Source organism: Nannospalax galili, unplaced genomic scaffold, assembly GCF_000622305.1.
Source record: "Nannospalax galili isolate Female #2095 unplaced genomic scaffold, S.galili_v1.0 scaffold443, whole genome shotgun sequence".
NCBI classification, from domain to species: domain Eukaryota; kingdom Metazoa; phylum Chordata; class Mammalia; order Rodentia; family Spalacidae; genus Nannospalax; species Nannospalax galili.
In genome coordinates, this window is record NW_008352479.1 from 2,509,543 (window position 1) to 2,520,062 (window position 10,520).

The following is a 10,520-nucleotide window of genomic DNA, read 5'->3' on the forward strand; positions in this document are numbered from 1 at the left end:
TCACTGGTGTACCAAGTTGAGTGTGATGGCTAATCTTGATTGTCAAATTGACACACTTGAGAAGAGGAAACCTCAACTAGAGGATTTCCTCTATCAGATTGGCTTGTGGCATGTCTATGAGGGATTTTATTGATTGTTAATTAATGTTGTAGAGTCCAGCTGGTTTCTTCTTTAAGCTCCTGCCCTGGCTTCCCTTGATGATAGACTAGCCCAAGCTCCTCCGTTTTGTGTAAGACATCTTGGTGAGCCATCCCAGACCCTAACCTGGCCTGGGGCCAGAAGTTCCAGGAAGAGCTGAGGAACACACCCATATAATCCTGGTGTTAGAGTAGCAAATAGCCCCATAAGTTTAACTGATCAAGACTATAAAATCTCTAGTCTGTTGAAAGACCCACCTTTCCAGTTTCACCAGGTCAATCATCTGGTCATAGGACCTCCCTTAGGAAGGCAGGTTCACCTTAAATTATGCTAAATAGATGGGCAGAATACCTAGTGCTTTAATGAGAGTGAATTCCTGCCTGGAATCCTGCCTCCTAGAGCAGAACTCCTTGTCCCAGCCAGATGAGTCTCTGTAAGTCTGCCCAAGTGAAATCTCTCCTTTTTTCCTTCATTTTTTTTTTCTAAATATGCTTTAAGGCTTTACTTTTTCTCCCAGTCATGTGGTTGCCAGTCAGCCACGTATCTGACCTCTACACAGGTTCTAAACCTGCATGGCTTCATAGCTGTCTTTCTCTCCTCCATTCTCCTCAAGGCAGCTGCCAAGATTACCAGCTCGCCTGCTTTGAGGATTTTTCTTTAAAATTCTAATAAAGTTGTAAAAGCTCCCATCCCCTCACAGTTAGGGCAGCATTTTCAAAATTGGCTCAGAGAGTGCTGTCCTGGCCAGCTAAATAGATTAGGCTGATTCAGAACTTTTTGAGTCTGAGTGGTCTTTGCCCAGTGATCTTGAACTCTATGACAAGCCTGTAAGAAGATCTAAGCCCTTTACTCTTACAAGTTGCTCTTGGCCATGGTGTTTATCACAGCAACAGAAAAGCAAACCAGGACACTGACTACGGATGGAATAATTTCTTTGATCTATCACGGCCCCTCTCTACCTGGGGTGAACAGAAATAGGTTCTCCAGGAAAAGTAAGGCAATACAGGCTCTGCTCTCCATCCGTGGAAGTATGGTTGGAGACCAGCGGCACGGACATGCCTGGGAGCCTGCTTGACCCCAGCCTCCACTTGCTGAATCAGAACACAATTCTGATTCTGGAGTGTGAGAGTGTTAGGGTGATGGAGTCTCACTGACCTAGGAGCTTCAACTTTCAAGTCTGTGACTCACCAGCTGGAGCATGTGGGCCAGCCACTTACACCTCTCAGGGCTATAACTGCCCTGTATTTAAAGGCTGAGAGAACCTAGAGAAATCTTGTGGTGAGTGGGTCTGGCAGAAGAGTCCAGGAAGGGATCAGGGTGGCCAGCGCTGGGCCCTGGGCCTGAGTCCAGATGTACTTCCACTAGTCAGCTCAGCTTGACTGGAGTAGGGAAGCCAGCTCCATGCCCTGAACGCCTGTCCTAAGCCCTCTCTGGGGACCATCTACGTAAAGATTCACCTCTGGATACCACATACCAGGATCCCCTTTGTCCATTCTTGGGACCCTCAGAAGACACAAGGCCTGAGGGGCTGAAGGAAATCACTTTAATAGCATAGCAACTATGAGATGGGGAGTCACAGAAGGAAACATTGCCTTCCAATGGCACAATTCGGCTGAGGTGTGTGGCTGCACTCTTCACAGACAGATTTCACTTTGGGAATTAATAAATAGATACTCAAAATGTCAAACAGTGGAGACAAGGAGTTGAAAATGTAATTGTTTTCTTATTCTGCTTCCTCTGAACAGGGCTTGGAGAGGCCTCTCTTCTACGAGGCATCATCATACTCTTCAGCGCTGCGTCGGCCAAAATCCATCCAGCCCATGTAGTCCCGGTCACTTATCCTGTGGCTGGGGTCCAGGCTCTGCAGGTTCTTGATGATGGACATGCGTCCAGAAGGAGCTGAAAGGAGCAGAGAAGACAGAGACAAGAGTCTGAGATCTGAAAATAAAACCAGTTTAATTTGGGACTAACTCAATGGGAAAAGGCAGGACTCAGGTTGTTCTCTGATCTCCACAAGTCCACCATGGCATGCACACACCCTCAGATACAAGCACAGACACATACACAGAAATAAATATCTTTTAAATAGGGGCCAGTGAGATGGGTCAGTGGGTAGAGATAACTTGTTACCAAGCCCTGACAACCTGAGTTCAATCCCCAGGGCCCACATGGTGGAAGAAGAGAACAGACTCCCTTGGGTTGTCCTCTGACTGACACAGAAGCACCATGGCACATGTGTACATAGACACAGACACAGACACAGACACACACACACATACATACACACATGCAAATAAAAACATAAACAAATATTAACAAAAATTTTAACGGAATCAAGCTCCTTGTCTATATAAATGTTACTTAAGGATTATTAATTAGAAAGCTAAATTCTTTTAAATATAGTAGAAAAAAAGACATACTGTCAGTATGATATCTCAGTAGCACTCACAGTGGGTGAGAAGAAACAAAAGAGGCAATTTAAATCAGCCATTTTGTCCAAAACACAATGACAGAGCCTGTGATGGAGTCCAGCCTGTAGCAACAGATGAACCTCTCCTACAGTCACATGGGGTGAGTGAGAGTGGTGATGTGTATCCTTCATCTGCAGTCCCTGTCCACAAATGGTTCACAGTGGCCTCCTGGGCTTGCCACCAGAGTACCACCTTCTGGCTGACTAAGGGTTAAGAGAGGCCCCTCAGGGGCTTCTGTGAAGGAGTGAGGATCCTCTCAACGGTTGTCACTGAGTTGGGACCCCTGTGTCTCCACCTCTTGAGGTACTGGTCAGTAGGCAGTTTCCATGAGGTGGCCCTGCCAGCCCCTGCCCATAGACTATTAGAGCCAGAATAGAGATTGTTTATTGATAGGCCCTCATCTATGCTCCATAAGCAACCCTAAGGAGACTCATTGGGTCGCTGAAGATAAAAAACATGAAATTGTGGGGGGGGGGCTAGTTGGGAAAGGAATCAAATGGGGTGGGAGGGGGACAAAAATCATATTGGATGAATATGATCAAAATACCTTATATATGAAAATGTCACAATGAAACCCATCGTTATGTAGAATTAATATATACTAATAAAACATTTTAAAAATTACCCTGCCTTATAGATAATGAATTTAACTAGTTAAATTTAAAACGGAAACAGCCACACAGAAAAGCACCCCCATATTTCCTCTCCTTGGTCTCTTGCCTTTTGGAACTAAAAGTCCACCCCAGCCCATACAGAAGAAAAACAGCTCCCTCTATTCAAATGAAATATTAGTCAGCAAGACATGCAGTCCCAGTTCCCTGTACACACTCACACAGAAACACAACCTGTCTTCCTGTCTACTGGTCGATGACTGCCACTCCAAGGGTTGACCACAACCCACATCAAGCCAGCAGCCTAGGCAAATGGCATGGACATGCAACCAGCCATGGAAGGGGTGTTTGGTACATACCTCAATTCTCTCACTCTACACAGATCTGTCCTTGTGTGTGTGTGCTTATCACAGTCCTTCCTCCCTCCCTCCCTCCCTCCCTCCCTTCTTTCTCTCCCTAGTACTATGCAGTGAAGGGACTTAATACCAAGTTATGGACTGAAGTGAGGGAATCTGGCTCCTTCAAGCTCTCACACGTACAACACATAGGTCAGCTTGGAAGCTAGATGACTTCTGGACCCTCAAGGAAAATGAGGACTTACATAGATTCAGCCTGCTGTCTCCTAGAAGTGCCACTGGGAATGGATGTTACTTGTCCTTCTAGAACCTGGGCTTCCACACACACAAAATGGCCATGAGAATACTCACTATGCAGAGCAGTTATAAACCTGAGAGAGATGCACAGCTGCAGCATCTGGTCAAGGGCTGATGTGCACTATATGCTACAATGCCACTAGATGCCCCCCACCTTTCACAGAAATTGCTTCTTCTTGTACTACTGAGAGTGCTGTAGAATAGCCCTAAGGATAAATTCCTTTTTTTAAAAGAAAATGTTTTTGGAGCCAGGCATGGTGGCGCATGCCTTTAATCCCAGCACTTGAGAGGCAGAGGCAGGCAGATTTCTGTGAGCACAAGGTCAGCCTGGTCTAAATAATAAGTTCCAGGCCAGCTGGAGCTACAAGGAGACTCTGTTTCAAAAAGACACACACACAAAAATTTTTTGAAACAGGGTCTAAACTGCTATGTAGCTAAGATTGGCCTTGAACTCCTGGTCCTCTGGCCTCCACCTCCCGAGTGCATGTTTGCGTCACCACACCCAGTTTTAAGTGGCGCTGGAATTGAACCCAGGACTTTGTACATGCAAGGCAGTTTACCAACTAAGTTCCCTAATGATACATTCTTATCCCTTGGGCAGGGTGCAATATCTTGTCTAGAGTCTTTAAGCATATTATGTATTAGAGTTGAATCAAAATCTGATGCTATCTTAAAATCCGATATAAAATATTCAAAGAAATTGGGCAGTATTTATGACCGCTGATTCCCAGTTCATATTTGTCAAATAAGTGAGCATAAATATTTGCCAGTTAGCTTTGATCCCGGGTGTGGGCAGCCAAATCTCCATGCACTTACCATTTGCATGGGGGGGGGCCCTCTAGATTGACAGTTCAGTGAAAAGCCTAGTGATTAATTCAGAAGAGTCTGCTGGTAACCCACACCCAAGGGCAGATCCTAGATTATGTTCAGATAAGCAATCACAAGGGATGGAGAAAGAAATGCTAATTTTTCTCATCCTCTGATTTACATTTCTATCTCTCTCAACTGAAAGCAGCAGCAGAAGAGGAAGAAATCTCCTGCTATTCTCCCTCTGGAAGTGCCCTAGGCTAACCTTCATGGGAAACTTTAGGAGAGTCCATCTAAACTCCCAGTTCCTCCTTCTCCAGTTAAGCCCAGAGCTGTGGTATAAATCCAGGCAGGACACCCTAGTTGGGAAAGGGAGCCCTGTGGAAAAGGATGCCCTTTTCCCATGTTTTAAGGGAGCTGGATGGGTCCAGTTTAACACACTGCCCCACAGGTAGATTTCATCATTAATATCACGGGGATAAAGTCCAGATATAAAGACTGTCTAGGTCCATGCCATGATTCCCCAAGGCTGCAAGACATGGAGAAGGTGTCCTTTGAATCACAAGGAAGGAGATCTGGGTTGCTATGCCTTCATCTCCTCCCTGAAGATAAGATAAATTCAGGGGCAGGAAAGGAACACTAAGCTGACCAGATGTAAATCAATCCAGTGGATCCCTGGAGAAAGACTTCCAATGCTCAAACTGGGCCCTGTTCTGCACTGGGAGCATCTCTCCAACAGCAAAAAAAAAAAAAAAAAAAAAAAAAAAAAAAAAAAAAAATCAGATGTATCTCTCCCCGTGTGACCATCCTAATTCAAGACTTGGCAAGACTCAAAGTGCTCCTGATCCTCTTCCCCCGACCCCCTTTGGGGGAAGGGGGGACATACACTGGCCAACCATTTTGCTTGGAGCAAAAGCTTTCTCAGCAATGACCCACTTCCTACCAGAGGGGTTCCAAGGGTCAGTGGGTAGTTCCTAGTTCTACTCCACTCACAGCAAAGGGTTCCCTGTGCACAGTAACCAATTTTAAATGTTGAACTTCCGCTGTAACGTCGTGCCAAAAATTAGTTCAAAGAAAGGTTTACAAGCCGACCCCTTATCCATTAAGACCCCACCACGCTGCAAATACCACCTGCCAACTGCAAGGTGAGGTGCAGTGTAACTCCGCAAATAAATTTTTGCCCCCTTGAGGTGTCTCCTGTTTCCTCCTGAGACTTTACCTCCACCGGCGGGTGCTAGAAGAGAGGATCAGGATCCGGGAATCTGGAGCCTGAGAAGTATGATGGAGGTAGCAGACATCCTTACCTTTCCGGACCTGCTGGATGTATCGCGCCAGCAGCGCGCCTAGGCGCGCTCGGGGCTCGCCGTCTGTCCTGGGCACCGCTCTCTGGTGTCTTCGGGACACCTCCTCTACCCGCTGCACTGCGGAGCCCGCGGGATCTGCTGGGGCCACCGCCTGCGTCAGGGAGCCGGCCATAAGGACTGCCATCAGCACGCACAGACACACGCCGCTGTTCATGGCTGTGGAGAGCGAAGGAGACAGGCGTGAGCGAAAAGGCTGAGCACCCTTCTGCTCCTCGCGGCGAGTCAGGCACCTAGAAGTCAGCTCAGGTGGAAAGCTGTAGACTCTCCAGGCTGGCGCAAACCTAGGGCTCTTCAAGCGCAGTCTCCCCTGCGCTGTGGCCACCGCCGGCCTCAGGGCGCTCCTGCCTGGTCTTTGATCTTTGAGTCCACACCAGGGCCTGGGAGATCGGGAAGAGAAAAGTCCCCATTTTCTGCCCTGTTCAACAGAAGAAATGTCTCCACCTCTCCTGAAGTTTGAGGATGCCTTTGTAGAGCATCTCTCTTCTAACAGAGAAGGCAGGGGGAGAAAGAAAGAGGGGCAAGGAGAGAGAGAGAGAGAGAGAGAGAGAGAGAGAGAGAGAGAGAGAGAGAGAGAAATGAGTCCCGTTTAAACTATGGGAGCACAAATAAAAGCCGTATTCATAGACTTTCCTCAGCCTTTACATGGGAGTAACAGGGACATAACCAAGGTTTTAAAAATCAGAAATATGTGTTCAGTCCTCAGTTGGGGCCAAAGCTCCGCCCTGAATTTTTCAGCAGCATTTAGAAAATAGATTTAGGTCTTAAAAACATCTTGGTATTTTCTTTTGAAAGATTGCAAAGTACTGTAAGAAAGCTAGCAAATCCTAGGTCGCATGTGAATGAATCCTAATGAACGCAGTATCCCAGCGCCGGCTATTTCTGACTTTAAGGAATCTTTCTAGGTGTCCAAGGAGGGAAGGCACAGAAAACACAAAACGGAAAGGGGTGCAAAGCTGCAGGCCAGTATTCTTCACACACATGATTTTTGGATTGGCCCACGGGGAGACACCTACCTTTGGATGCAGAAGCAGCAGGCTTCGCGTTTCCAGTGGAGCAGTCGGCAACACAGCCAAGTTCAGGGTGGGCGGGAGAGCCTCTGCCTCTTAAATAGCCCCGCCCTGGAGCCAGCAGCCAGTCATCTGTTTACCCAGCCCTGACGCAGCCCTGCAGCACACGTGCTCAGAAGGAGGCCCCTGGGAGGGCCACCTGTTGAAGTGGCCCCTAGAGAGGTGGGGGATTGACCCAGTGGATTGAGGGTGAACTCTCCCAGGCGGGCATCCCAGGTCCCCGCTTTATCCAAAGAGCTCCTTTCCCACCCCTGTCCAGCACAACTCCCTCGCCTTTCCAGTAGGGGGTCCCTTGCAGGATGGGAAACAGGCATTTCATCTGGGATGCTGCGGGGGTCAAACGGATCTCCAAGGAAATTGAGAGGTCAGGGCTTGGTGTTAGCGAGGTGTGATTCTGGGGTGTTCTTTGGAGCCACCTTCGGACCTGCGCGAGCTCCTTCGAGGGAGAGAGGGGAGTCGGGCTTTCTATTTTTTTGAAAACTGGTCGCAGTTTCAAAAAATAGGGAGTGGCAGTTGGCATCCTGTGTCTCTCTTAGCACCGTTGTAAAATGGGGGTGCGCCTCCTAGCTTTGCGCAGAAGCTTTTGGAGGAAAGCTACTGATTTCTTCCCAGGACAACTGACTTTCCACCTGAGTGGCCTGAGTGCCCAGGCCACTGCTTCTGCTGGTCGCCAAGTGGCGCCCGAGAGTGTCTCAGGCACTCCCAAACTGGCTGGAGGAGACACCTTCCACACGCACATGAAGATCATCCTCTGCCCAGTTCCACCAGAGCTCCGTAGCTGGGCTGGACTGGGCGATGGGGACCTTGACCCTGGTAACTCTCACGCCATGGGAAGGAAGCTGCAGTGAGCGCTTCCTGAGTCCCAGCAGAGCACCAGGGTCCTATATACTGGGACCAGTTGGGTTGGAGTCCTCAGAGGGGTGCTGGAGTTTGCTGGGTCCCTCCACCCCGTTTCACATATGGCAGAGTAAGCACCTGAGGGAGGGAGAGCAGCGGGAGCTGGAGTAGCCCCGTCGGAGTGAACCAGGGGGTCACAGACCCTGCCCACAACCACTCCCACTTCCCATTCTGGCATCAGTCTGGTGTGAAAGGAGAAAGACTTGAAAACATTCTTTTTAAAACAGGCATCCATAGCCTGCTCTGGAGCCCAGGGGTGGAGCTGAGGAGAATGGGGATGTACTGGGTCTGCTCTGCTCTGTGCACAGGAGACTTTGGCCAGAAGACTCTCCTGGTGAGGTCCCAGGCTTCTCTGCAGCCTAGAGGCAAGCTTTTTGAAACAGCTGCAGATTAAATGCTATAGGGTGGTTTTCCCATGAGGCAGCTCAGGTTGGGGGAATTGGTTTTATTTGTGACATTACCAAGACATATCTGCAAATGTAAACTTGGCATACAGGAGAATTGCCTAAAGGGCTGTTCACACTCAGTTTCTGATTCAGTGGAGGCCCGGGTTCCCAGGAATCTGTATTCCTACCAGGTTTCTTGACCACACTTGGTGAGGACTGCTATCCAACTTGCATAGCTGTCCCTGGCTTGGGACTGAGACAGGCTCTGACTTAATTCCTTCCCTCCGTCCCTTTAGACACCATTTAAGGAACATCTGTGCCAGTTCCTGGGGTTGCACTATAGCTAACACCTGACAATATAACAGAAGCAAAAGAAGCAAGTGCCCAAGTAACTAAACACCTAGGGTGGGGTGGGGGCACTTGCAGATAGCTGTTGGGAAAGTGCTTGCCTTGTAAGCACAAGGACCCCAGTTCGGATCCCCAGAACCCACTTAAAATCTAGGGAGAAGATGTGTACCTGTAATCCCAGAGCTGGGGAGATGGAGACAGGTGCTCACTAGCCAGCTAGTCTAGCCAATCAGTGAGCTCTAGGCTTAGTGAGAGACCCTGTCTTAAAAAAATAAGGTGCCTTAAAAAAATAAATAAGACATCTGATGGCCTTGCATGCCTCTACACACAAGTGCACACTCCCACACAAATACATTCATCCACACGTGCACAAAACATCTGAAGGATTCTGATATTTGGGGGAACATCTGAAGGATTCTGATATTTGGGGGAACATCTGAAGGATTCTGATATTTGGGGGAACTTTGGAGTGTGAGAGGTGGCAGATAATTTGAGAACCAAAATGTACTCATAAGGGCAGGAAAAGAATTGAGGTTTTAGATGAGTCTGATGGTGACAGGGAGGTGTCCCTAGGACAGAGATGGGAGACCAGGGAAGGTTAGGAGGACAGGAGTTGGGAAGGCCACAAGAACGAAGGCAAATTTATATTGAGGCTAATATACCATTATGAAATCTATCCACTATTATGAAATATGACAGAGATTATACAAGTCATAAGTGCTCATTTCATAGCATTCAGAAAATTAGAATAACCAAGAGGGCTTGGTGACTGGGGCTGACCTTGATGCTCCAGGTTAGGTGACAATGGTAGGTCAAAATATATTACCCAAGACAGGGAATTTGGGAGGAAAAGTGGTTGGGGCATGGGGGAAGGGGCAGGTGATGAATCCAACATGGGATTCAGTTTCTTGACTGTGAATGGACAACCAGGAGGAGGTTAGGACCCTGGATCCTGGGTGGAGGGACACTGGAGGTATGGCCCCAGGCCCTGCATATGGCTGGTGGTTTCCCATCTGGGAGGTGTAGGGATAGGCTAGAAAACCAGGAAGATGAAGGCAAAGGTGTCACTGGACAGGCTCTAAGAAGTCACAGCAAGAAGAGAATGGAACAAAGGGAGCTGGTACATAACCAGAGGCAAGTGTCAAGGACAATTAGAAGCTGGAAGGAGGGCTGGTACGACAGGCTCACCCCTATCTTCTCTCTGGAAATTCTGAGCAGGGATGTATTAGGGAAGATCTGCTGGGAAAATAAGAGGAGTCTAAACTCCTTGTTCATAGTAATCAATGACTTCCCTCCGAACAGAGGGGGCTAGTAATTCCAACCTTTGTTCTTAAGCAAGAAGGTCTGGATTTCCCTTGTATTTATTTGTTGATTTTGTGTACTTCACCCCAGCTCCGTGACCCCCCTGGCTCCTGGTTGGCCACTTGGAGCTTTCAGACCTCTGCCTTCTGGCTTTCACAGTTCTCTGCTTCACTTCTCTCCCTCAAAGCCCCATCCCTGCAGGGTTCAGCCTGGAAGTGGGGATGTCAGCTCTCCAATGCTAGAGATTGGGCAGTGAGGATGGAAAACTCAGGTTCTCTGTCTCTGTATAGACCATTCCAGAAGCTCCTGGAAACTTCTCAAAGGTCCTTTACTGTAGCAGTGACCCCGATAACATCTCTCATTGGCTTTTTAGGTCTTCCTCTTCATTTTCTTACTTCTGCTCCCTGAGATCCTCTCCTGCTCCCCGAGACTGTCTTGTCTCAGTATAATCCTGCTGAAGACACCAGCTGTTGGTC

General features: G+C 48.2%; 1 protein-coding gene across 1 annotated transcript; it reads right to left on the minus strand.

Moving 5' to 3' along the window:
* Positions 1-1,659: 1,659 nt before the first annotated feature.
* Positions 1,660-7,150, minus strand: Cck (cholecystokinin). The gene is made up of 3 exons (XM_008849446.1): positions 7,058-7,150; positions 5,985-6,200; positions 1,660-2,037 (listed from the first exon to the last, which is right to left on the minus strand). Exons 2-3 carry the CDS (start codon positions 6,196-6,198, stop codon positions 1,904-1,906), a joined length of 348 nt encoding a protein of 115 aa, XP_008847668.1. The 5' UTR covers positions 6,199-6,200; positions 7,058-7,150; the 3' UTR covers positions 1,660-1,903.
* Between the last annotated feature and the right edge of the window lie 3,370 nt (positions 7,151-10,520).

Coding starts and splice junctions, on each gene's coding strand:
- Cck (XM_008849446.1), bottom strand. CDS start 6,198: ATGAACAGCGGCGTGTGTCTGTGCGTGCTGATGGCAGTCCTTATGGCC. Junction 2,038..5,984: donor CATCCAGCAGGTCCGGAAAG/GTAAGGATGTCT, acceptor TGCTCCTTTCAG/CTCCTTCTGGACGCATGTCC.